This window comes from Citrus sinensis, chromosome 5, assembly GCF_022201045.2.
Source record: "Citrus sinensis cultivar Valencia sweet orange chromosome 5, DVS_A1.0, whole genome shotgun sequence".
NCBI classification, from domain to species: Eukaryota; Viridiplantae; Streptophyta; class Magnoliopsida; order Sapindales; family Rutaceae; genus Citrus; species Citrus sinensis.
Genome location: NC_068560.1, coordinates 31,050,312 through 31,078,122, shown reverse-complemented (window position 1 = coordinate 31,078,122; position 27,811 = coordinate 31,050,312). Strand labels below are relative to the sequence as shown.

Genomic DNA, 27,811 nt, shown 5'->3' with positions numbered 1-27,811 from the left:
AAAAAATATTTAAAAAATAGCAATAGTACAATAAAAATGTGTTATTATTAATGCTTCTCATTTTTACTATTTTTTTTTTAATTTTAATTTCAATTTATATGTCCATTTCAATTTACAATTAATGTGAATAAAAATGTATTTGAAAATAAAGATAAAACTGTAAAATTATGGTGTTAGGAGATTATTGGGTATTATGAAAATAATAGTGATAAGTGATATATATTAATTTCAATAAGAGAAATTGGGAATCTTCCTTTACTCATCCATGTATCTTAAAAATTAATAATAATAACAATAATAATCGTTTTCTAAATTTTGAGAGTCAACTTAGCCTATTTGAATATAAATTTTCGAATTATGCTATCAGGTAATTTGATTAATTTTCCACATTAGCAATTTAGCATGTTAACTAACTAAACCCAATACTAAGAATTTTTTTTTTTTCATTTATTTTCACACACACACACTTATCGACTGACTTAATGAGCAGTGAGAGCAATTATCTCCAACTCCAACTGCGTTGGTCCCATCCCAATGTCGAATAATGGAAATTACCGAAAATATCCTATCTCTCTTAATGTTCCAAATGCCCACCACAGCCAGCCGTTTGATCACATTCAATAATCCTCTGGGTCCCGCTAGTGGCTTCCATCGTTAATTACGATTGACGATACTCCACCATGCGAACCACGAACCCCCGATGGACCCCCAAATGCCCTGCTCCTTGAAGCACCAAATTATCTCCATCTCCCTCTTTTATATGGATATAGCAATACTCGACAAGTCGACACAATGTCGCATTCTCGTTCTAATCCAAAAACATATTAAAAGTTAAAAAATATATATTTTTATAATTCTTTTTTATAATTCCAATTTGGGACTCTTCAAGGAAACAGAAGCTCACTCCCTCGCAATTCTTAGCTATATTTATAGGGTACTTCCTTTTTTAATAATTTATTTATCTTTATCTTTTTCTAATTTTAGATTTTTTAAAAAATTTTTGCATTTTGTAATTCTACATCTTTATTTCCATTTTCAAAGCTTCTCCGAGCTCGAAAACAATTCAATTTCAGAGCTAGGGTTTTTAAACCTTCTTATCTCGCCCCAGAACACGAAAATGATGACCTCGCTTCAATAAAACGACAGGTAATCATAATACTCGACTGAGAAACCAGAGTCTGTTATGGCGGCGGCAAATCCACAGCCACTGCAAGCTCGGCCGTTTGAAGAACACGCGCGAGCTCCACCGATACAGATCGAGGACGAGGATGGAGATTACGAGGACGGCGAGGGCATGGATGACATAGACGAAGGAAACATTAATTCAATTAATATTATAAACAACAACAACAACAATAATAATACTAATAACAATAGTAATATTAGTAATAATAGTTCGATGGTTAACGTGGCGGAGCATGGAGTAGTGGTGGCGGCAGCTTCGAGGACAAGTGAGCTCACGCTCTCCTTTGAAGGCGAGGTTTATGTGTTCCCTGCTGTTACTCCTGAAAAGGTACTATGTTTCTTTATTTCTTGAAATTTTGGTTTATTATCTTCATGTTTTTGTTGGCACAACTGGAAGGTTCTTAAGTTAGTGTTGAGCTGTTGTTAAGTGTAGATGGTAGGTTCTTTGAGTGTGACCAATTGCTGCTGATTTGGCATGAGCAGTTGTTTCAAGAGTTATTTTATTGAAGTATAAATGGATAGTTGTTTTTTCCCCTGTTTTTGGATATGCCTTATTTGTTTATTTATTTTTGCTGATGAACCGGTACTTTTCTAACATAGTTTGTCAGTGAAGTCTAGGTGCAATTTTATTAGGGTGTGGTCAGTTTGATGGTTTTTCGTTTGGGGTTTTGGGTTTTGGAGATGGTTCTTGCGTTTTCTAGTCCTTGGAATCTATTTTGGTTCATGAAATATTGACTTCGTTGAATTTTGGAGACCTATGGTGATTGTAGTAATTGTTAATATTACTTTCTGTTGGACCTTGATTTGTTTTTCTTTTTACATTTATGTAAAGTATTTGGCCTTAAGGTTATGTGTTTCTTGTTATTACTGAAGGTAAATTCCTTCGCTTTTGTTATGTCTGAGTAATGAATTTAGCTTTAGTTTGTTCATTTTACTGGAGATGAAACATAACCGTCAATGAAGTGCTCCAATCCAGGAAGCCATAGGACCTGCCCTCATTTGCTTGATATTATTATTTTATTTATACTTTTTAGTTCCATTGCTCGGAAGGACATTTCATTTGTTACTCGAAAATACATTTTATACCTTTTTGTGTCTTCCATTTTGTGAAATGAGATTCTTTGCTTTGGTGCCATGTCCATTATTCCAGAATCCAGATAGATGTGATAAGTAGTTGGATTATTGTAGTTAAATTTGAACAATTGATGTATTTGGAGGTTTCATCGATTTTTTGGATTTTAAAATAGGTGCAAGCTGTGCTCTTGCTTTTGGGAGGACGTGATATACCTACTGGTGTACCTACAATCGAAGTGCCTTATGATCAGAGTAACAGGGTAATCAATGCAAATGTTGAAATTATCTAGAGAATTTAGTTGTGTCTTTGGGTTTTATGTTTATTTGGGATCTGCCATATTCTACAGGGTGTGGTTGACACCCCCAAGCGCTCAAATCTTTCTCGAAGAATAGCCTCCCTTGTTAGGTTTAGAGAAAAACGGAAGGAGAGATGTTTTGACAAGAAAATTAGGTACAGCGTACGGAAAGAGGTTGCACAGAGGTAAACAGTTTTATTTTAAGATTTTTCCTGTTAATGTATTTAAATTCAACAGTTTGATGAGGTTATGAGTTTAAATAGACTGTTTAGTGCGCAAAGATCTCTAAAGATGTAACAATTAGGTAGTCAGGTAGGTAGTTTTTTATTTCTTTAGTTTTGGGTGGTTGAAAATTGGTCACGTCTACAGTTATACATGATGAAATCTTGTAACGTTTGTGATGGATTCCTGACTTGAAATGGTTACAGGATTGATTAAGGTTGTGAAGAATTATCTGAAAATAGTTAATTCAAGAATGCAGTGTCATTTATTCAAAAATTAAAAAATACAACGTCGTCAATGGCATTGACTATTGAGTGTTATTTGATAATTTTGGTGAATCAACAGATCTTTAATTATATTATACTTACATCCATGGTCTAAAATGTTGACTCGCTGTTAGAGATTGCATAGATCCTTTCCAATCTTATCTTGGAGTGTAGGTACTCATTTGTTTTAAGTACGCGCTTGCAACAGTAATCAAGTTCTTATTGTGTTGTTGGTCTTTAGGATGGTTTCATAACATTCAATGCAGGAATCACATCATTTTGAAGTCCCTTTTAAGGAGTAGATGAGGAGTCTGTTATATTCCGGTGTTTTATTGTGTGTTTGATATTATGATGTACCAGTACGAAGGATGAAAAGCTACAGTTCCTTTGTCTTTATCAACTTTTAGGATGCATCGTAAGAACGGGCAGTTTGCATCTTTGAAAGAGAGTTCTGGTGCTTCACCTTGGGATTCTTCACAAGATGGGATTCAAGATGGCACTCCTCGTCCAGAAACTGTGTGAGTTCCTAGTGTTCTCTAGCAGTGCTGATTTTAGATTTGAGAATTTTATTGCTCTGAAATATTTTCGTAAGGATTTTATGTTGCTGAGTTAGATTTCAATTCTTTGTTCTGTTAATGCTCTGCAGTGTCCGTAGATGTCAACATTGTGGCGTTAGTGAAAATAATACTCCTGCAATGCGTCGTGGGCCAGCTGGACCAAGAACTTTATGTAATGCATGTGGCCTTATGTGGGCAAATAAGGTTTGTTCAATTTGACTTCATGTATCCTTCTACTTTTCTAGGCTCTTCTTTTTGTCCTCTCTCTCTTCTCATTTTTTATTTTTAACTTTTATGTTTCTTCTTTTCCCTTGTCTCTGGACGAAAATGCTTTTTGCATGACTATGTTTTTATCAGTTTGGTGTATGTTTTTTATTCTTTTGGTGGACATACACAATATTCATATCAAGTTTTTTTTTTTTGGTTATTTGACCTTTGCCTTGAAATTCAGCTTGCTGATATAGTTGTTTATTATAGTACATAAATTTTTTGTTTTCAAATATTTATTGTTCTTTTGTTGATGTGTCGTTTCCCTTCACCAGTTTATTGGACATGCAGGGAACACTGAGGGATCTCAGTAAGGGGGGAAGGAGTCTTTCAATGGACCAATTAGAACCTGTATGTACCTTAGCTAAGATTGTGCTTTCATTTTCCTCAGATCACGTTATGTTGTGAGCTTATATATTTAGTTGGATCTATGTGTGGTGGACCATCTTTTTGTTTATTGTTTAGGTGGCCTTGGTCTTCTGATCGCTAAGCTTTGTATTGCTTGAATTTGATTTCTGACTCTTATTTGAGATGTGGAATCTTCTGCACAAGATGGCTGTAGTGGACCTCTGGACACTTTTATATTTTCTCTTTATTTCTTCAACAATTTCCTTTTTCCTTTTCATATTAAAAATTGCAGTATTTTTTTCCTTCATTGTTACATTTTTGTTTCCCCCTTTGCTAATTTCGGTATGCTTGATTTGTTTACTAATATTATTGAGATATGCAGGAAACTCCAATGGATGTCAAGCCCTCAATTATGGAAGGAGAATTCTCTGGCAATCAGGATGAGCTCGTAACATTCTTCTTACCCATTACTATTTAATTTGAGTGATCTGTCAGGCTTCTCTCTTCCTTCTAATCTGTACCTATGGTTTGGCAGGGAACTCCTGAAGATCCTGCTAAGGCTGTCAATCAAGGATCTGACAATCCTTCCATAGATCCAGATGAAGAAGTATGTTTCAGTTCCAGCAGTAGCTACTGTATATCAATGAGTTTTCTCTGGTTCCACTTTCCAGTGGTTGCGTGTATGAATTAATGCATTTCTTTCTTTGACTTGCTTGTGCTGTATAAGCTCAGAACAGTTACTTTTTGCCAATATTTATTGTAGGATATGACTAATTTTTATGGCCTTCAATTAATCAAATCATAGAATGTATTTGTCTTTTTCAAGTCGCAAGCATAATATAAAATTATTCAAATCATTATTGGTGGAGTGATATATTTGCCTATGCAAAGCAACTTGGACTCAAATTGGAAACTTGAGCAGGTTCGAGAGAGTAAAACTTGTGATGGTGAACATTTGTGTTATGCATTCCATATTTATGTATATGGCTCAAATTTTGTCAACTATGGAAATGGAGGGCACTAGAGAATAAGGTTAGAATATGTTTGGATGTTAAACTAAGTTGTTACATAGAACCTGAGGTCAATTCTGAATCCTTGAACTTCAGAAAGGTTTAGGTTTTTCTGGTTGGTGCCGCAATTATAACTACCTACAGATAAATTCCCACTTCCACCACTATATTGATTATATTTTGTTTTGCTGTAACTGGGCATTTCTGTATGGTGTAGGATATGCATGGAGCTGCTGAAGATCTCACAAATAGTTTGCCAATGGGACTTGTCCATTCCTCAGCTGATGATGATGAGCAGGTAAAAACCTATTAGAGATAACATGCCGGTATCATGGCTATATTATGAATTGTGTCCTGACATATTGGTTTAAGACCTAAATATTTGACCTTGATCATATTTTCTTCCAAAAATAACCATTATATCATCTCCGTGTGAGTTCTTGCTAGTTTCAGTTTTAACTTCAATTCTTTCCTACCAAATGGCTTCATTTGTTCTTTGAGAATATTGCCTACAATTCTCTCCCCTCAGCCACCCATTTCCTGCCCTGCCCAGGTTTATTTTTTCGCCTATATTGTTGTGCTCTTGACCATTCATGAAGCTTTTCATACTGATACACAATATCTCATATGAATAGTTCTGGAATTTGCAGGAACCTCTGGTTGAGCTTGCTAATCCTTCAGATACAGACATTGACATTCCTTCTAATTTTGATTAGAAGGTGACGAATTGGTTACTTCCACTGATGTGAAGAGATTTGTATCTATACAGGATTCTTCATTTTAGTTTCTCTCACATCCTTGTGCTCCCTACAGGACTGAGGTATTGATCCTTGTAAGGAAGCGAAAAGTAGCAATTTGTGGGTTGGTTATGACTTATATGAGCCATGACTTTGAATTTAAGTGCCACAATGATCTCGACCGTAGAAGATGAACTTCCGCGTCCAACTGACATTAGACAATCTGGTGATGTTTGTTGTTGATACAAGTGTTGGGATCTGTTGTGTACAATTTGTGGAGATATGCCTGAGTGCTTTTACCAGTCTATAGTATGTGATTTTTTTGCCAGCTCTCATTGAGAGCAAATTGAGCAAATTGCTGATGTCATGATCTTTCTAATGCTGTAATATGTAGCAGTGATAAATATGGTTTTGTTGTCCGAATCAAGTCATGAAGCTCAGCTGGGTGAAACATGATATTTGATTCGATAATTTAACGATGTGAAGGCCAAATGTGCAGTTTTTGACAACGTTAGGCTGATGTATATAGTTCTCAACCGCCAATGAAATAGTAAGAGTATGTGCTGCTATACGATTGATGCTGGTTTTTCATAGTTTTTGGGACAAACTCATGAATGTCTACGAACAAGGACGACCTCAATTAGAAATCTATTCATTTATCCTCAATTCGAATTATCTTCATTTGCCGAGTATGGGAATGGAAGCATACACTTGATATTCAAACAAAAGCGACAACTAAGAACGAATCAACTTCAATGAAGAGATAAATCTTTGAGAAAGATGCAATTTTGCATTTATTTTATTCGTTCCATATACTTTTCAATGTATGTACAAAAATTATGAGATCTGGTAGCTTGTATATATAAATTTAGCAGCCTCTGCTGTATACTCTACAAAAACTTAACTGAGTTGTTTGGAGTAGAAAGCCAGTGACTCCTCCCTGTTCCAAAAGAGAGCGCCATGGACAGTAAATGATGGGCTTAGCTTATGTGCATCTCCCAGTGCCCTGTCCTGCTTTTACTCGACAATCATTGGCATCCTGAAGTTATGGAGCTTTCATCTGAGATAGCATACTGTTAGAAGGGACCACACTCCTCCAGAGCTGGGCGCCATCACGCAAAATGGATTATAGATACTTCTCCTCGTGAAAGTCCTCGTAAGGTGAGGACTCACTAGAAGAGTCACTTTCAAATGGAGTGGTTTCCCTTGGAGACGTTGGCGATTCTCTCTGGGAGGATGAACCTGACAATGGAAGATCAATCAATCTCAACAGTGGGTTGTGATGTTTAACGGACAAGCTTGTGACAGTGAAACAGGGTAGTACCAATTTGATCTGTCTACCACCAGGTGTAAATGTTGATGGCCTCAACATATCTACATGTGTATACTGAGTACTAAAAACTACAGAAAAAAAAAAAAAATCCAACAGACCTTTCTGTCTTGTCCGGAATTTCTTTGTATGCCGCCTAATAAGCTTCCTAGCTTTTGTTATGGTGAGCTGCCTAGCAAAGGGAGAAAAATCAGCTTCACTTTCACTCCATTCCCCATGAAAATCATTCTCTGCTTCACCTCTCATTGTCCGAAGCACGAATGCTTTAGCCTTTCGGCGTTGAGTATTGAACAGTCCCCTGATGGAAGTTACAAATCCATCCCCTGCTCCATCAGTTGGCCGTTTGAGAAATGTTATTGGATACTGGTCAGGTTTCCCTGGCTGACCTTGCTCGTTGTCACTTAAATTTAGGTCGCTGTCAGGAACAGCTGTTCCACCAGGTTCCTGCTGACTATGTGCTTTGTCTTTGAATTTCTTACCCTACAAAATTGGGGACAATAAAAACGTAAGTTCAAAAAGTAATGATCAATAAGACAGTAATTGTGCTTAAGAGTCAGACCTTTCTAAGTCTAGGTCAATGAGAACAAAACCTTCTCCATAGTTGATAGTTCAAAACAATAAATCATCATCAATATCAACCATCCAAGTTTTTACCAAAACTATTATTACAATTAGAAGGTACGGTTTTCAAATCTTACCTGCATTCCAGTCACAGACTTCAGGACACCCCAAATAATATGTTTTTTAACCCGTGAAAAGAGTCTCCTCCAAGTTCCAGAAAACTCAACCCGATGAAATGTATCCATCAGTAACTTGAGATCATTCACAACAAATCTTGATCCTTCGTAAGTAACTAGTAGCTCAACCTACACCATAACAGTGTACATGTACTTACGAAAGCCAAAACATCGCAATATAATACTAAAGTAGATCAGTGTTTCAAAAGAACCAAACCAACCTGACTTATCTTGATGTTGTGAAATTCCCTCATTTTTCGAGGCCTGGTTCTCTTTTCTTCTTGCAGCTTTCCAACCTTTTTTTCTTCGTGAGATAACCGACCAGGTTTTACAGGCTTGGACTCTTTCAATTTGCTTTTAGACGTTTCATCTTGTTGCTCAAGAGAACCAAGTGATCCACTGGACGAGTGAACCTGTAGGACTAATTCATTAGCAACTGATTCTGCCACAGTCTCTTCCCAAGTTCTGTCAAAAGAAGACGTTCTTCTTAACTCTGGTGCTGAACCATGAGGAGCATTTGTTTTTATGTTTTGCAACTTTGATGCCTGCACAAGGTTTCAAATGAAAATGATAAAAAGTGGCACAGCAGGGACAGAAAGATTTGCCAAGCGATACAAATATATGCACACATTGATATTCTTAAAATTCTACCCACATACTTGCCAAGAGTGACAATTAATGGGCTAAAATAATGATAAGAGCCAAAAAAAAAAAAAAAAAGAAACTTGGGAAACTCACTTGCGGAGAATCAGTGAGAAGCTGATTGGTCAAAGGGGTGGAAGGTACTGCAGATGCACTTTGTTTGGATAAGGCCTCAGGCTCTTTAGTTAATTGGCTGCCTGAGGTAGAAGCTTCATGCATTGAAAAACCTTTCTTACCACGTCTCCCACCAGCAGTTGTCGAAACCTTCCAAACTTCCTGCACATCAATGATGTAGAACATCAATCACCTTGGCAACTAAAATAATGAACCCACCATTCAGCCCTGGCTTCAGAAATTCAAATCATTGAAGACCCCTGATACCTGCCGCCGTTGTGAATCCTGCTCCTCTTCAGGGAAGAAGTACTCCCACATCATTCTATACATTGTCTCTGTCAAATGGATCTTGAGAGGGTAAATTTCTACCTACAGTGTAAAGGAAAGGCTTCATGTTAACGAAATGAAAACTAGTTATTAGAAATCAAAATCAGATTCATATGACGATTTGAAACTGCTTCAGTTTCAAAGAGTTTTGTAGTAGATTGAAATGACATAAAATAATTTATCAATCACCAATAATCAAAATTTTCAGTTGCACATGATATTGAGCAAGTGGCATCTTATTAGTAATAGCCTTTCATAATGCATCTCCACTTTATTCAATATCAGAATTGCACTTATCAATAACAATAATTCCGTATGTATCGATCAATAATCAAGCTTAAAGATCAGATAGCATTTAGTAATGATATATTTGATAGAAAAAAAGCAAACTAATTACCTGGAAAAGTTCAAGAGGAGAGTTTCCATCTTTTGGAGCTCCTTGCTTTGTATCTACACGGAGCATGACTTTTCTGCAGCAAATTTTTTTACTGTGATTCCTTTAGGGAAACACGGATAAACCTTTTTGAGCATTTGAAAGGCAGCTCCTGCCCCTCTATAAACTAGTGGATAATTACAGCCAGAACTATGATAAAATTACAATCTCTATATGTTCATCTTTAAGAAAACAATATTCTTCATTAGTGCCTGATCCCCTAGTATACCATGATATCGCTTTTATCTCATCATTAGTTCATGAATGCTAGAACAACACAAACAAATGTATCAAAATGCACCACGTCATGGCATCAAATCATTATCACCTGTAAGGGTTTACCCACAGTCCTTTGTGGCGCTTCTAACATTAAATAAAAGATTCAGTTCCCATTTTTTAGATATAATTATTAGAGTGAGGGTACATGTAATGATTTACTTTTGACATTAGTACAAAGGATTTATTTTTCTGACAGTCAGTCAACTCTTTAAGTAAGCTGTCCTAATTTCGCAAAAGATTAGGAATGAGATATACAGGTTAAATACGAAGCTCGCTTAAGTTTGCCAACAGCTTCCCAAGCTCAAGCTCGGTTCAGCATGAATTTATTATAGACATAAAGAGAAAAATAACAATGGACACGACATGAAAAAATAATTAAAAAGAAAAACGAAATGGAAAAGTCATTTAAGTTTATATAAAGCATAATGAAAAAAAATCACTAAAAGATGGTGGAAACAAACATCTAAATACCAGCACATATAACAAAAAGGCGGGAAAAAGTGCATACTTTCCCCATTCCGGTGGAGGATTCCATGCTGATAAAAGCATGTCAGACTTGGCATTAGGCAGAAGGTTTCTCACAACAAAATACTTTGTTGTGAACTGAGCAACGCCAACATCTTTATAATCCCGGTCAAAATCATATCTCTGTGAGATGATCAAGACAAGTATAAAACTATATCAGTCATCGTACAAAACAAATATTGCAAACTGAAATAGTACTATAAAACTGGTAGAATCAATGAACAATATACCTCTAGCTTTTCAAATTGACAATTTGAAAAGATTGGGAAAAAAAAAAGCACAAAAAATAATCAACTGGATCTTGACCATCAATGTAATTTTGTCAAATAGAGAAAAATGCTGAAGTACAAAGAACAGCAGCAGAAAACAGTAAATACTCATTTCCCTTCCCTATATTCAGAAACTCACCATGTCATTGATCTCAGCCTCTGCAAAGGATTTTCCATCAACAAGCATGCCCCAAACAACTTTGTTAATTTGCAAAGAAATTCGCATGGCATAGGATGGACTTTTGTTCTTCTCCTTCACCACCAGGCGCTGAACAGCGTCCTGCAATGCCACCCTTAAGAAAGTGGATGCCTTCTTTCTAGATTTTTGTGCATTTATAAGCTCTCTCTTCAGTGCTTGTATCTGATAGGCAAAGCCAGTTGTTTATGAAACTATTAGCAACGAAGGACTTATAACTGATATGTGCACAACAGATAATCTTCATTTTTATATGAACACAATACATATAAAAAACAAGTACATAAATGCTTAAAACACAGTAGCCTACTTATGTAAAGGCCAGTATGAAAACACATACAATATTAGGAACAAGCCAGATAGTGAAGCTAATAGTAAAAATTTGATGTAGATACACTGAAAACGAGAGCTTGTTAAGAAACAGTGCAAACTCCTTGACAATATTGCAGCATTTATTGATCCTAACAATCAGCATTCTAGGAATTCAACTATCAGACCTAATATTTCTAAGCCTCCTTTTGCTGATCTTATTTCAAAACAAATTCCAGCAAACTTATACAAGCATTCATGCTCAATAACACTGCTCAGATCAAATAAAATCATCCTACTGAGAAGAGAAAGGCAGAATAATAAAGAACCCAACTGTGATCTTCTTAACCAGGCAAGGAAAGAGTGGAAAACATAAGAGTCACACCAGAAACTCCAAATGAAGCATGCCTTGTCCAGATATACTCTTGAGTTAGGCGACCAGCTCCTTTCTCCCAATAGCATTAATAAAAGAGCTACAGAAGTAACTAGCAGTTCTTAAGAACTCTTTTTTTTTTTTTTTTTTTTGTGCGTGTGTGCGTGTGTGCACACAACCCCTCAAACCTTAATGTAAACTGCAAAGAACATTGTAATCCATACAACAGATCTCCAAAAAGGAAAAACTCTCCAACTAAGCTAATAATTATATTATATCACTAAACAACCATTATCATTGTGAAATATTATAAACATCAAAATAATGAAACAGCTCAAACTCTGCTCCTTACCAATGTCGATCTCCCACCAGTTATTATCCACAAGTCACCTTCTTTTTCAGTATGGAGGTCTCCTGAAGTTTCAGAAGAAATAGACAATTTCCTAATGTCATGAAGAATCAACTTCTTCTCGCGGTCTTTCTGTTCTAGGTCAATTTTAGCAAGTTCCACCTCTTTAACACCATAAGGAACTACCTCATCTGCCTCCTCTTCAACATCTTCATCATCTTCAGCAGGACACAGACTACTTTTTCGAGGCCTGAAAGACAAGAAATTTGCATCAAACATCAAAGTATCTTTTAATGCCCATATAGTGTGCATTAAAGTACTTGTTAGATAAGAAATAACAGAATGTAAATGATACTCATAATGGTAGATTCATTGGGAAAGTGCTGTATAAATAAAATACTGTATTCATCAAACAATAACAACGTCTTGAGCAAATATGTAGCAAATGAGTCAAAAAAGGAAATTTTTCGGCTGGTAATAATGATCTAACAGTGGATAATGTCGACTTTAAAGAAGTCTTATTCAACAAATTCAGACACTAAAACACAATTAAGACACACCCAAAGCTTTATAAATCCTAAATCTAAAATGCGATTGATGTCTAAGAAGTGATGTCAAGCAAAGATTAAAGCCCAGCTGCCATCATAGCATTTGGCAAATGCAAGAACTTGCAATACTAACTACTGAAATACATACACATGCACATAATTTTATTATAATTAGCTACCAATCACAGGAAAGAAGAAGAAAAAAGAAAAATCCATATCCTTACTTGGGGAGTCGTGCAAAAAGAAGATTGGTCAACACATCAAGCATAACCTGGAACTGGCGAGACGTCATTGTTGCTGTTATATTATGAGAGTTGAAAGTGAGCTCTTTCAAGGGCTTTACCTGCAAAAGAAAAAAATCATAACGAAGCAAATTGTTTAATACAGAGTATATATATTTGTATGTATGTATGTATGTACACAACCAGCATTCAAGAAAGAAAACATCAATATTTCAGAAATATATTTACGAATGGGAGAGTAGAGTGTGCAATTGTGTGAAATGTTAATGGGTTTTGAGATGGGGAATTATAGCTAATCTAGCCTTGTATAGGGTGTTTGGGTATACTTTTGGAGAGCACAAATAGTCTTAGTTTTTGCCTTTATGTGCAAAATTGGTAAGGAGTTCTAGGTTAGGTGGCTTTGGTCTTATGGGAAGGTTTTTCCCTTTATTTCAGATGCTGATACTGTTTTAGCCCTTCCAAGATAGAAACTTTTTTATTTGTAAATTCTTAGGCTGTTTTTGGGGCTAAAGTGGACATCTTGTTCACCATTTGTAGATTTTTATATTCAATCAACTTAACTTTTTTTCGCAAATCATCTTAGAAATTTGTTTCCTTAGCAGACAGCTGGACCGCACTCTGTTTTAAATCTTCATCATTAATACATTTTTGAGTTTCTTATCTTAAAAAAAAGGGTAATGGGTAAAGTAATCTAAATGAACTATCTAATGAATTGGTAGAATTACCTTCAAATCTGGAGTCCCACCTTTGTGCCTTGTATATCGAAAATACATATCACAAGGCTTAAACACTCTTTCTAGTAAAGCACCAGTGCGCTTCACTTTTGGAGAGCTTCTACGAATTTTAGGAAGCCACTGCAATCCAGCTCCTGGATCAACATCCGTTGGTGCAACATGAGCCTGAACATGCTCCAGCATCACAGACAGCTCCATGCGTTTCCATGTCATCTCAGGCCCAGATTCAGGAATATGAACATTTGCTGTACCAAGCGCTTGTTCAATAACCTCATATCCAACACGAAGGACTGAATGGAATGATCGGGCCAAAACACGGCCACTGACAGCAGCAAGCAGAAATCTCCCCTGGTGGTCATAAAAGTCATAAAATGTAACATAAATTACATGCATCATTTGGAATGGAACTAATAAATGAAAAAAATTACTGAATGCACAAGGATAGGCATACGTTAAGAGGTTATTCTGGACAAGAAAAATGTTATTAGTTGAATGATTTTTGAACTATTGTTGGGTTGAAATTATGTACCCAATTTATAAATTGCTGAGGTCATTTTGTACCAAAAATTTTCAAGATATATGCCAAGCATGTACAGTGAATATAGAACCTGTTGAATTTTTAATATTTTGGCTAAAATAATTATTCTTCATACAATATGATTTCCAAAATGTTTTTAGATGTTTCCCTGATTAATTCTTATTGTTTTTGTGAATTTCAAATGTACTTTAGGCATTCCTAAATAATGTTTGATTAGTATGAAATGGGGAAAACCAAAAGACGGCGATGAATGCAAAGCACATTAAATTTAAAGAATATTATAGTCAAAAGGAGGGAAATCAAAAAAACTGAAAATATCAATCAACATTTTAGAAAAAGGCCACACCTGCCAACCAAAACAAGGAAAATAAATCACAAGAAATTACAAGCTTCTTCTTTATGATCAGGAAAATCTTAAGGGAAAAAGTTAAATTCACAGCTGAAATATCCATTGAACTTACATTAGCGTCTTCCGAGTGAAGATTGAACTGTGGCTCAATAACATTGACCATGAAATGACAAGTCCCCTCCTCCTCAAGATCATTGCTGGTTTCATCTTTTGCTGGGAATAAAGCAAAAGAAGTGCATCTCAGCTGAGATTGATTTTATAGCACAGATTTTATTTGTGGATTATTTTTAATATCAAGATGTTATATCTAGCTGAAGTGAGGTTTTAATATGTCATCTTAAATTCTGGTAGAGCTCTATAAACAATAACGCACCTCCACACTTCTAAGATAAAATTGCAGAAGGATTTTGAAGACATACCAACCGTAGCAGATGATGAGTTCTCCATTTTGACCGAATGTGATGGAGATGAAATCTGTCCTGAAGTCTCCCCTTGGTGAGAAGAGGAAATGGCTTCATGGCTAACTGGAAGGGACTTAGAAATATCATTTTTAAGTATTTCAGTTCCACCATTTTTCTGTTTCTCCTCAAGTAACTTCTTCCGTGCATACTGCCGAGAAGGAGAAGGCTTCGAAGGTTCCAATGCCTTGGATATCCCGCCAACCCAGGACCAAACTGCATCTCTATTCCCTATAGTCCACAAAAGCTTAAGGCCATAAACAAATACACGCTGACAATTGTCAGCTATTACCACATTGTATCCATCATCATCACTAAGGTCAGATCGTGTGTGCTCATCACTCTCACTTCCATTCTCAAACTCAGACCTCACATACGTCATCTCAAGATTTCTTCTTCCAGCATCTTGCCAGGCCAATAACCTTGTAGGGTCCGCCTTCGGGGCCTGCCTTCTGATCGTAAAATAGTCAGATGACAAGAAAAATCCATCATCACGGTGTTTCTCAGTGCAACCATTCATATTATTATGTTTTTCACTGGGAATTCTATCCATGGATGCAGATTTTTTTGAACCTTTCCTTGTCATTTGAACTACTTCCGTAACACTGGTGCAATCTTCTTTATTTATAAAAACCTTAAGCACATGAAGCTCAATACCCTGGTAAACAAGATCAAGAGGATCACGATGGCAGTCGAAAGTATATCTTTGTTTGCCACGACTGAAACAGATTTCATACTTCAGCTTTGTCATATTGAAGGTCAGTCCTTTGGCTGGATCATCATCATCTAATGGCACATGCTTTATACAAATAGGAGTAATATCTAAGCGAAGCATAAACTCAGTCATCACCCTGTCTAGTGACAAGTTTCCTGATCTGACAAATCTTGGAACTCCAAAACGAGGCCACCTGGAGAAGCTACGCAATTTGTGCGGAGGAATATAATTCAAGTTCCAAAATTTGGTTAACCAAGCCAAATCATGAGGACCAACATTCACCTTTGGCGAAGCTACTGGGACATTCTCGCTTTTATAAGGGGAACCATAGACAGTTTCATCTACAATCGTGCTATCTCCCATAGAGGCAGATGGTGGCTCTTTTGCACGTGCAGGTACAGAGGGTCTAAGGGAAAAATTCCACCTGAGGGAGAGAGAAGTAGATCTGAATGGATCAAAAACTTTTTCACGAGGTTTGCCTTCAATAGGAAGTGCAAATAAATAATGATTCAATGGATTGCCAGAACTGCATTCCCAATCCATTGTAACTTCAAGAATAAAGACTGGGGCTTCAAGCAGTGGAGAGGAGACACCAGTTGGAAGCTTTAGGTTTCGATTCTTAAACAAACTCTCCAAGCTACTCACAAAAATCCTAAATTCCTCAGCATAAACATGAACACAGCCATCTGACTGCTCAATCTTCATTGAAGCTGACACGATTTGAAGTTTGTCAAGCTTTTCATAAGGATCAGTAGTTGCCAGAACGTTCCATCTAGTTTCAGAAAAGTTTAACGTGATATTTCCATGAATGTAATTTCTCATATCATCCCACCATGGTAAGTTCTTTTCCTTCTTCGGTGGCAGAATTAGTGGACCTGGATTCCTAACACTTAAATTAGCCCTACGTAGAGCAACCGTAAAAGCATAGCTCACATCAGCAAAAGCCGGTTCATGTCCCACTCCAAAGGTTACTTCTCCTCTCTGGAAGTATACGGGTAAATCTGAGTATGTTTTCATTGGTGGGGTTGTGCCACTTGCTGAACGAAGCATGCAGACCTTCCTCCATCTTCCAATGAAGACATCTTGGTAAATTTGAGGCTGAAAACAAGTTGCCTGATTCCAGCAAAGAACATACAAATAACCCAGTTTCTCATACATATAAATAAACACATGCAAACGACCCAATTAGTTAAGACAACAAAGAATAGATAGCAACCCAAACAACAAAGTCAGAGATACAAATAAAGGTGATTAGTTTACTAGAAGATTATTCAACCAGCCTTACAAGTTTTTTTTTTAATTATTATTATTATTATTATTTTCTCAAAAAATAGGTAGATGGGTGGGTGGGCAAAGCCCAAATTAAATCTTTAACCCCCCTGCCTCTCCCAAGATTCAAACTCAAGTGGCCAACCAAATAAAACTACTTGAAAACCACTCGTTTAGGTCACTGGGGCAACCAGCTTTACAACGCTTAGCTTACAAAGATCCATGTTATATTATGCCTGCTACAGATTTGAAAACAATCTATCACTCCTAAATATTTCTGACACGACATTTGTAAAAGTGGGATTTGGGTTTCAGGACATGGACTTCTTTGTGGTTAAATAAGGGGTTTATTGGTTGCATCAAACCTCAATCCATTAACAGGTAATTTAATATTCCATTTAAATAGTGCATCAGGACAAGGTAAAAAAGCATCCATCAGAAAGACAAAGGAAATATTAGAAGTCCTAGCATAGTGGGGAAGGCATGGAAAGGAAGGTAGCTGAGAACCTTACCTGTTGTGCCAGCACAAGACGACCTTCACATTTACCAGAAGTTGCAGAAAAAAGAGGTAATGTGTAATTTCTTAGCTTAACAACTAAGGTGCCTGTATTCAACAGAATATTACTCCCATACAGCCGAGAAAATGGTATATTACTTTCATGACAAACGGGATCCAGCTTCTTCAGAAGCTCTATCATCCCAGAATCTCCACCATCAATCCTTGTCAAGCTTACTTCTAACTCTGTGGCAGAAATGGAAAGAAGAGAAGTTCTATTAATGCTAGGCTTAAAACCAGCCTGAAACCCTTCCCTATAGGCACCAGAACCTCCTGCTGGTGCTAGATTTTGGCACGCCTGGTAATAAGAACGGAATGACTTTTGGTAAATTTCTTCTTGCACTTTGTTAATGGCAGAAGGATCATGTACATCAAGCTCAACTCCATTATAGTAAACCCTATTTTCAGTAAGAGAATCATTTGTTTCAGGAGATTTAGGGGATTTGGCTTTAGAAATTAGTTCCTCGAGAAATTTTAACCTGACAGCTAACTCACAGGCTTCATTCTTCATCAGCTGATAGTGTTCATCAAGCCAACCTTGCATTGGTTCTTCCTCAATATCAGCAGTGAGCTTTCGTATACAAAACTTCACACAACCAAACTTCACTGAACCAGGCTTTTTGGGTTTTGAGCTTTCACTCTTCATGGGATATAAGAGTTGACTTTTGGCAGCACTTATAAGCTTCAAACCCCGCAACATATCCTCAACAGCATCATCAATAGCACGCAACTCCAACCTGTATGGCATGCAAATATGAACATCAAGTCCTTGAATTACCCAATCCCAAGTGGTGGCTGCAGGTACATTTCCATCTGATGGACAAGTTGAACCACTAGGAATACGAGAAATTTGCATCCTACTACTTTTGAATATTCTAGCCCTATTGAAACTAAGAATAAGTCCTTCAAGAAGGATGCCTATACGAGCATTCTCCGAGAAAATTGATTGAACCTGAACCATTGCATCAACCCCATCACCGACTTCAGCATATATGCTAAGCATCTCCACATCAACAGCAAATATGGATTCCTTCTTCTTGTTCTTGTCAAGATGACCCGACTCTGTGGTAGCTTCTTTCTTCTGTTCCGCATCTCTTACACTAGAGACATCTTCCTTATATTCATTACCATGTACCGGAAGTTTCTGACTCTGGACCAGTAACTTCAATTGCAGGACTAGTTCTAATACTGCCAGATGCATATCAGGTTCCCACCGGACTGTAATATCAGTAGCACTGAAAAGAGAGCACACGGAGATCTCCTTGAGCCCACCAGAACGCCGCACAAATTTTGCATTTTGCATGTCAAATAATACCACTTTAGTCCCAGGCTTATTTCCCTCCAAATGTTCTTGATAAATAGATCTGGCTCTTTCAAGTTCCACCTGTGTGGACTGTTTTTCTTTGTTTACACACAAACTAAAATGGAAGATATCAAGAGAAATGGAGTATCTCAACTTTGAAGATTCTTCAGAAATACTGGACATGACATTTGCAGTACGTGGTGTGCCATCAGCTGAGACACTAATTACAACTTGACCACCCTGTGACCCATAATTTACACGCTTGGGATCTGCAACAACAGTGTTTTCCAAGCCTGCGTCACCAAAAAAATTTACAAAGCAGCGTTCAAGATTAACTTTCAAGAGACGAGTCCCTTTCCCAGATGATTTAGATGCATATGCTCCTCGGCTCTGTGTTGTTCTCTTACTGGAAGCAGATAGACTCTTGAAGAGAGCTTGAAAGGACAACGCAGTTACAATAAGTGACTCAACACGCTTGATAGTGAAATAAACACCCATACCAGTCACATCAACAGAGAGGACCAGTTTAGACTTAAGACCATTTTCTTCAGGTGATTCCATGTCTTTTTTGCCCCAGTCTAGACTAATCTTAGCTATGTGCATTAAGGAACCCGAATTCGACTCTACACCAAACAGGCTTTCTTTTAATGATTCTTGATATTCATCTGCCATGTGCAAATTCAGCTCACCAAGTTCCATGTGTACTGCAGTTCCCATACTTGAAATGTTATTTGCAAATACATGTGATGATTGTGAGCAACCCTGTAACATGTCACTAAAAATTTAAATGCTACAATCATAACTATAGTTCAGCAGACAAAAGAACAAGGCAGACTATTTCATAAACAGTCTGATTTAAGAGTGAAATTGAGAGATATGCAATCAATATTTCAAAGAATAGGAGCTTTAGAAAATATATACACATAGCATTAGGCAGTTCTTTACTTGTTTTCTTTCCATATGATGGCAGATTCCACTGTCCTAATTAACAGGCAGAAAAATCTGGCTCGTAAATTTGCTTAGTATGCAATATTCTAATAAGAAGGAAGAAATAGTTTTGATAATCATCTCAATTGCAATGTAACGAATTTCGGATAGTTTACAATTAAAATTTAAGAATTTCTACTCTTAAGTTGGACCGTGCTGACTATATGCAACTACATCTCTCTGAACTAAACTACTGGCTGTAAACCAAATAACTCCATCCCTTAAATTCGATTAACAACTTCCAATAAGATGATCATTATATCCTAATCATCACATTCAATATGAAGAACTTTTATTTTATTAACAGGAGCCTGCAACCATGGAACATTAGTGCGGTCCAATACATTAAATAGAGAACTCAACCACTTCCTTGTAACCCAAAATAATGTGAGAGAGAGATTACTTACATGATACAATGGAGAACCACTGATACTATAGAGCAAAATAGTCATCTCAGGGGCTGAGACAGTGCATGTCCACATAACAACTTTGGGTTCAGTTAATTGCCGCCTTTCGGTTTTAGAAGTTTCCTCTTGAAGAACCATTCTTTTCTTTTTTGACAAGTGGAGGCGCAACCATGGCTTTAATCTACTCATTATGATATTGCACTGAGTACCTCCGAGCTTAATATCAATTTCAGCCCTAATAGTTGAGGTTGGCTGAAAGCCAAAGGCATCCCAGAATAAATAAATAAAATGACACAACAAAACATAAACACACAAATAAAAAGCTTGTGACAAGTTCATATGCATTTAGAATATAGACTAGAAAAAATGAGGAAAAAAACAGTAATTTATTAGGGAAACTCAAATGAAGATCTTTTAATAAAGTGTAAATGGAAAAATAAACTGATATTATGTACATTAAATATATTGCTTGTTGAATAAATATTAAGGATTAAGGTTAAACACAACTACTTCCTCTTAATAAGATGGTCAATCATACTCATTGTCTCCACCAAAAAAATAAAAGTAAAAATAAAATAAATAAATAAAACATTCATTTATCACCCAACACCAGTTGGAAGCAAGAGTTGGGAAATTAAGAGCTGCAGAAAAAGGAATTGGTAAAGATGACTTGACCACCCACCTTTGCTGAAGGGTAAATGACACTTAGAACAGCAGTTTTTACAAAAGTCGATTAAATTCATCCTTTTTAATTTTTCTTGTTTTAACAATTTTCACCTCATGTTAGCTTTTGCCATTTAAGTTTAGAAGTCTGCCAGGTTGAAATACCTGGTCACGGTAGTCAACTTCCAAACTTAATGCCATAAACTTACAGCAATGATGAAAGGAGTTAAGAATGAAAGAGGACCTAGCTTACAGTTAGGCAAACTAAAAGGGGCTTAAGCGTCCTCCGCACTTTTTCCAGAAGCTATGTCGCTTAGAATTGTCTCTCTGTGAGCAATTTCCTCATTTGTACAGATTTTGTCCTAAGAATGTGCCTATCAAATCTAGAATGGTCAGGATCTCTCTTCCTTAGAATGGAGTTGGAATTTTAATTTGAGGAGAAATTTGAACGATATAGAGATTCAAGAGTACTCACCCTTGTAGTTTTGATGGATTCTTTTTCCTTGGATGAGAGAACAGGAAATTAGATGGCTCTTGCAAGCTCTCTTGCAAGTCATTCTTTTCTTGGTTAGCCGAAGACAATTCTAATAGGATGGTCTGGAAAGCAAATGCTCCTCCTAAAGTCCAAATTTTTGCTTGGATAGTAGCTCTTGGAATTACTAATACTAGAGAGAAGATTCAGAGGAGAAATCCTAAGATGTCTTTCTCTTTCTTGGTGTGTTATGTGTAGAAAGAATGAAGAAACAAGTGACCATCTTTTTCTTCACTGTGGTGCTGCCTCCTCTTTATGGGCTCGTCTATGTGTTGCAGCTAATATTCTTTAGGCAGCTCCAGCCTCTTGCAAGGCTTTGTTTATGGAGAATATTTTTACTTTTAGAAAAGGAATGAAAGCTAAGACATTATGACAGTGTGTTGTCCTAGCTCTCTTTTGGGTCATTTGGCAAGAAAGAAATAACTGTATTTTTGGAAAAGAGGAAGTTATTAATGGGTTATGAGACAGGATTCAATTCTTTTCTTCTATCTGGGCATCAACTATCAAGGATTTCAAGATTCCTCATTCTTTTTCATTCAGCTCGACCCGGATGCGGTTTTGGGTTAATTTTGTTGGTGTGGATTCTTATTCCCATGTCTCGAATCTCAAGGGTTTCTTTTTTCAAAGTTTTGTATAGATTTTGGTGTTCTACACTGTAGGGGAGATTTTAGTTTGCGGACCTCTGGTTCACTTTTGTAATATTTTTTCCCTTCTCACTTTCTATAAAAGTTTCTGTTTCCTATAAAGAAAAATTACAAAGTTTGCAAAACGCACCGACAAAAGCCTCTGGTTCTCAACACCATGCTTATATAGGCCCAAAAGGGATACTATCAACCTAAAACAAAACCCTGATAGAACTACAGTAAATCAAACATACCGCCAATGTCCACTTGAACAACAGCAGTTCACTTGTTTTGAGTGCAGACTGATTATGAGCCAAAACAAAATATGTACATAGGTAAGAAGTAAGAATTAATAAAGCAACGTAATTTACACAAAAACAACATGCTACCGAACATAAGCATATTAAAAATGTGCAGTTTTTATCTGCCCTACATGCAGGAAAGAGAATAAACTTGACATAGTAATCTGCCACCACTTTACAGCACATGACTCACCTGTATTGGAATGTAGACAGAGGAGAGAACATCAAGTTTCATGATCTCCAAGACAGAACAGCCAGCCTCTCTAACAAGCTGAAACATAAATAAAAAATCATTTTCACGGGAGGTAAATCAGAGGCTTTAATCGTGAAACTTAGAAAAGAAAACAAGATTAACAATGTCAACGGTCACAATCATACATATATCTCACTGAAATCCAATACAAAATCAAGGCGTGTGCACTCCCCAACATCTTCAATGGATCTTGATTTGGTGCTCTTCAGTTGGATGCCCGTAATGTTATTCTCCACGACAAGACCATGCTCTTGGTGTGTAAACCTCACATCCAAATTAGGCAAATTGAAGCAGACCTATTGAAGAAAAATAAAACTGATAGTGAATTACTGTTAAGGTCCATGTTCACAAAGACGCATCAAGTATTTAATAAAAGAACACAACAGGATAGATAATGTAAATAACAATGAGAGACAGAAAGAACACAGTAAGCCATGTAATAACATGTTAAATCCTACGAACCTTTTCTGGAAATATAGAAGCATACTTTGTAATCGCTGCAGCAGCTGCTTGTTCTTTGTTTGGCTTTTCAGTCGCCACTGATTCAATAGCTAACCCCATAACTTTATCAGTGTGAGTAAAAGCATCTGGCAATTTCTTATTTTTCGAAAGCAGCTCCTCATTCAGGCTCACAGAGACCTCTCCACAGGAAATGTCCAAATTTTGGATTACCACACCTGCTTCCCTACATCCAAAAGAAGAGATTACAAACCTTTTAGATTTATTATTAATAAATTTTAGATCCAGAAGTGGAGATACAAAAGAAAGAGAGAACAGAGAGGAAACCACGAAGTACAGCAGTTATCCACAATAAACCCAGAAAAGGTGGTTTAGCTTATTACAAAACCATGCTTAATGACCAACATGACTAGATTTGCATGACGTAGAATATAAAATAAACGAGAACGTCAACTGAATGAGAAAAAAAAAAAGTACCTATTATGACCAAATTCACATGAGAGAGAAAATTCTTCACAGCTAAAAGGAGCAGAATATTTTTCCATCATGGGAAACGATGCTTGGCCGGCAGAAAAGGTTTCACCAGTGTTTAAGTTGGGCGATTGGTCACAACTAATCCGTGGTTCACCTATGTGTACATATATAGGTAATATATGCAGCTTAACAACCAAATTTGGCTTTGATCCACCATCTTTAGATATATCCACTATCAATTCCTTAACTTCTACAGTAGCTTTGGGATTCTGCAATGTTTCAGAAGCAGTTACAGTGACTGGTCCAAAGGCCCGAACCAATAAATACAAAAGCAAAAAAATAATAATAATAATCAACAAGTAAAGTGTCTGAAAATTTTTAAACTCGATTTCAGTGGTAGCTGTAGTAGGATTCTTATACTTGTTGATACTTGATAGAGCATATATGATAGCACATGTGCAAACCAGTTCAGACTCAAACATGCTAGACACAGCCACACTTCACCAACATATATTCAGGTTCAAAGCTCCACGGAAACACATGAAATTATGCAGTTGTACTCAAAAGAATCCACATTAAGTCACTGCTACATTTCCTGCTTGACAACTTATGGAGTGCTAATGCCCAGATGTGTATCTATACTGATATAGAAGAGTTCCAAATTGCCCAAAAAGAAAAAAAAAATGCCTGACAAAGCAGTCTACAGCACTGAAGTGGCATCAAATCAAAATACTGGAAGATATGATGTATCTTGACTGCATTTCAAAAACATTAGAGAAAGGAAGATTAAGATAACTCTCAGTCAAGTTGCAAAGTCTTAGAAATCATGACTTTTCCCTCACCTCTCTTTCTCTCTCTCCAACCTATAACTACCCATCTGGAAGTATCTGCATTTTAACACCCTCTTTAAACCAAATTAACTGGCCATGAGTGACTTCATGGCCAGCATGATCAGGCAAAGATAATCATTCAGGATATAAAGGAGAAGAAAAGTCAATAATGGAAGACTATTAAAATCAATGTACAAATAGTAAAACACACTGGTAAATTGTTGAACTTAAATACTGTAATTGGGTCCTTACACATGAGCTAATTGGCATGAAATTCGAACCATGTTGACCAAGAAGTATTTTCTTCAAGCCCCATTCCATTAATTATATGAGTGTTTGTGTGCGCTTGGTTTCACCAACACAACTCTGTTTTTCTAGTTCTACCATGCACATGAGGGGCTATGTTGGTGTTTAAATGCTACAATTAATTCTTCTCTTATAGATTCAAAAATTTAGAGATTATTGGTTACAAACACATGGTATCAAAGCCTATTTCACCAAAAGTCTTGTGTCTTGATTCCACCGTTCTATTAGTTAAATTACAACATAGAGAATTAAGCACATGTTAAAATCAATGATCTCATACATCAATTACATCCTTGCATCTGAGGACACGTGTCATAACTTGATACATCAAGTCCTTAGAGATTATATAAATAATGATGTATAGCTCTAGTATTACTATCAAGTCCTTCAAGCCTTTGGAATTAATTGTAGTTCAGGTTAACACACAAGTCATATGGTCAAATTCCCTATTCTATTAATCTATTGGGTATTTAGGTATCATCTGGATGCCCATGACAGGTTCATAAATTAAATGTGGTCACGTGCAAACAGAGAGGTGGAGAGGTGGAGTTTAACTTTAAGCAGTATTGTTAGAATTTTTCCTAAGTTCAATCTTTTGAAATTAATAGTTACTGAACATAAGTTGATCACTAATAATAAAAAATAAAAAATAAAAAATAAAAAATAAAAGAGAGGGAATGAAAAGTCTAATGCCCTTACTTTCACAACCATATCCGTCACAGAGACCGACAAAAATCTTGCAATGCTAGCTACAACCATCCACTTTCCTCGGCCAGAAGAGCTTGAAGATCGAGGTTTTCGAACTTTAGGTTTTGATGAGCTTTTACTTGCTGTCCTCATTACGATTTCTAAGTCGCATATTAACACTTGCAGCTTCGGATCCTTAGAAATAAAACCAACCCCAAGTTTGACCAAAGACTGACGTAAGCTGAGTTTAATTTCACCAACAGATACAGATTCAATAGAACCCTGCAAATAATCAGTCTTAGAAACATGAATGTAACAATCCCATGGAGGCACCTATCTAGTGTAAGGTTAGTAAGGCCACACAACTTTTCTTTTCTTTTCGTTTTTTTAGCACACCCTTTAATTTCATGAATATCCATGACAGATAGCAGTGGTATCCATCCTCAGCGTATGGTTGTAACCATACATCACTTTCCAATTAGTGTAAAAGATTGAGGACATATGCATCATTGATTAACCCAAAACAAAACAAACCCAGTCACTTAGATGAAAGAATAACCTTTTTGAACTTAACCACAACGTCCCTTAAACATTTCCAACCACCAACTCGAAACCCAACAGATGCTCCCATAATCCGGCTTAGAATCCAAGCCACCAGCCTGGAGGCAAATCTGAGGGAAAATAAAAGAAGAGGCATAATGAAAATTTAGCAATCAACATGGATACGTTTTGGCTTTCTTCAAAATTGGAAATAAAAATCACGAACACGTGATGATGCAAAAAAGGAGAACAAGAAAGTATGCAATTTGAGATAAATAGATATTTGTGAAATATAGTTAGACTAGCAGAAAGGAACTGCCAGACTCGATATAGCAAATCCTTAGCCCTAAGTTTGTCAGACATTGGGGTTTGCAACATGAATCCTTCTTTGTCATTCACCTCAACTTTCTATGTTAATCCTTGATCACCAAACTCCCTTTAGAAACGTCAACCAACACATTTTTTCAGCCTCTGCTTTCACATAACTCTTACCGGATTTTCATCACATATAGATAAATTATCTTCATGAAACCATAATGAGGAAAAAGGAACAGAAAGCCAGCAGATAATATTAATCTATAAGTTAAATCGAAAACTAATGCTTTGAGAACACAAGAAATGTCTCACGATATAGTAAAGTACTAGAGAGAGGTTTATGAATCCACCCTAGTAGATGTTAAGAAGTACTTATTCCTAAGTTTAAGTGCTTAACTTTCCAGAGCCATCAAAGCGTGCAAAAACAGTCCAACTTCCATTTTTTCTTTAATCAAGAGAAAAAGCAGCCTAATTTCTATCACTTCAAATATCGACTAATGCAAAAGGACAAGAAAATTGCACATACAAAACAAGAAGCAGTCTGAAAAACAAAACAAACAATTTGACAAGAAGAAATTATCCAAGAGAGAGAGAGTTCAGAGTGGAAACAACAACCATTAATGCTTCCATTACAAGTTAACTGGTATTTACTCTTGACATCCACTCATAAACAGTAATTTCTGGAATAAATCACCAACATTTCAATTTTTCAATTTCACAATGTCTCTAACAGACATATTTTCTTCCATGAAAACTTAATTGCTTTTGGTATTATTCAAACAAGACTAATCATCCTCATGTTCAATATTACTAAAAGTAAAATGTCCATTTGATCAGCAAGCAAATTGCATTTTGTTATATATCAACTAAGTGTAAGAAGTAAACATGAAGGACTTACATAAAGAGCAACCACAATGTAATGGAAACGATCAAGAATCCAAAAAGGAACTTCACAGGAGAAGCTGCCATTTTCACTGGAGAGTCTCTTAATCTCCAAAAACTTGTAGTTTTTAATCAAATTGTATCCAAGTTTCCAAAAAATTTCAAATAAAACGAACATAACTTGCTCATTTCAAACGGGAAAAAAATTAAATAATCCTGAATGTAAGTAACAAAATAAAATTTAAAAAGAAAAAACCCTAAAAGTTTTCAATGAATTGAGAGTTTTGAAATACTGGTGCGTGGTGTTTTGTGAGGCAATGAGACTGAGTCATGAAGGCGGAGTGATCGGAGAGCGTATTTGTTAAGAGAGAAGATCGGGATCCCGTTGATCGGCGAAAGAAAGGACTGTTGTAGTTATTTTGATTGAGGATGACCATTGACGGTTTTGATTCTGTGCGGTGAGGGTGCAAGGGAGATTCTGTGGCGAGGTCTGGCTTGGATAATAACATTTGGGTCAGCAGTTTTTAACAAAATCACAAATAAAAACAGTTATATATATATATGTTTTTTATAAGGATCTCTATAGTTGAGTTGCTCAATGTACTATGTAAACTTTGAAAATAATGGAACAAATTTTAGATTAGTATTTATCTATTCCCCACATTTATTACCTAAGTCTATACGATTTTAATATCAATGATCCTTGCATTTATTATTTATAGGTCTGTACAATTATAACGTTGACAATTCCAAGTTGTTATTGGGCATCAATCTTTGGTATTTGTTAAAATTAAATTTACTATCATAATAATCATTGTTGATGGATCTAGAAACTATACATATATCATTGATAATTGAGCTTATTCAATATAAGATAAGATTTAGACTTTCAATCGAGATAACTAATGTGAGTTCAAAGACATTGACATCACTATTAACTTCAAGTTAAATGACATTTTTCTTATGACAACTAAAAATCTAAAACATTTTTCAA

The 27,811-nt window shown here is 36.2% G+C and overlaps 2 protein-coding genes across 6 annotated transcripts; one reads left to right on the top strand and one right to left on the bottom strand.

Moving 5' to 3' along the window:
• Positions 1-880: 880 nt before the first annotated feature.
• On the top strand, positions 881-6,531 carry LOC102611454 (GATA transcription factor 24-like). Of its 4 annotated transcripts, XM_006472370.3 has the most exons (11): positions 884-1,513; positions 2,433-2,519; positions 2,607-2,740; positions 3,451-3,561; positions 3,690-3,804; positions 4,159-4,218; positions 4,598-4,663; positions 4,751-4,822; positions 5,443-5,523; positions 5,876-5,944; positions 6,039-6,531. In XM_006472370.3, exons 1-10 carry the CDS (start codon positions 1,184-1,186, stop codon positions 5,939-5,941), a joined length of 1,122 nt encoding a protein of 373 aa, XP_006472433.2. In that variant the 5' UTR covers positions 884-1,183; the 3' UTR covers positions 5,942-5,944; positions 6,039-6,531. The 4 variants fall into 4 exon arrangements, with proteins under 4 accessions (XP_024952244.2, XP_024952245.2, XP_006472433.2 ...); XM_025096476.2 differs by lacking the exon at positions 6,039-6,531 and having other exon boundaries at positions 881-1,513; positions 5,663-5,932; XM_025096475.2 differs by having other exon boundaries at positions 5,876-6,531.
• Positions 6,532-6,732: 201 nt separating this feature from the next.
• LOC102612548 (protein SABRE) lies at positions 6,733-27,325 on the bottom strand. 2 transcript variants are annotated; one of them, XM_006472371.4, is made up of 23 exons: positions 26,834-27,325; positions 25,640-25,751; positions 25,093-25,362; positions 23,261-23,526; positions 22,787-23,009; positions 22,450-22,620; positions 22,265-22,342; positions 19,952-20,203; positions 17,211-19,319; positions 14,676-16,542; positions 14,369-14,469; positions 13,361-13,717; positions 12,618-12,736; positions 11,849-12,095; positions 10,758-10,979; positions 10,333-10,472; positions 9,510-9,582; positions 9,053-9,154; positions 8,768-8,947; positions 8,251-8,574; positions 7,991-8,158; positions 7,394-7,772; positions 6,733-7,204 (listed from the first exon to the last, which is right to left on the bottom strand). In XM_006472371.4, exons 1-23 carry the CDS (start codon positions 26,902-26,904, stop codon positions 7,089-7,091), a joined length of 7,947 nt encoding a protein of 2,648 aa, XP_006472434.2. In that variant the 5' UTR covers positions 26,905-27,325; the 3' UTR covers positions 6,733-7,088. The 2 variants fall into 2 exon arrangements, with proteins under 2 accessions (XP_006472434.2, XP_024952241.2); XM_025096473.2 differs by lacking the exons at positions 25,093-25,362; positions 25,640-25,751; positions 26,834-27,325 and having other exon boundaries at positions 22,787-23,001; positions 23,261-23,407.
• Between the last annotated feature and the right edge of the window lie 486 nt (positions 27,326-27,811).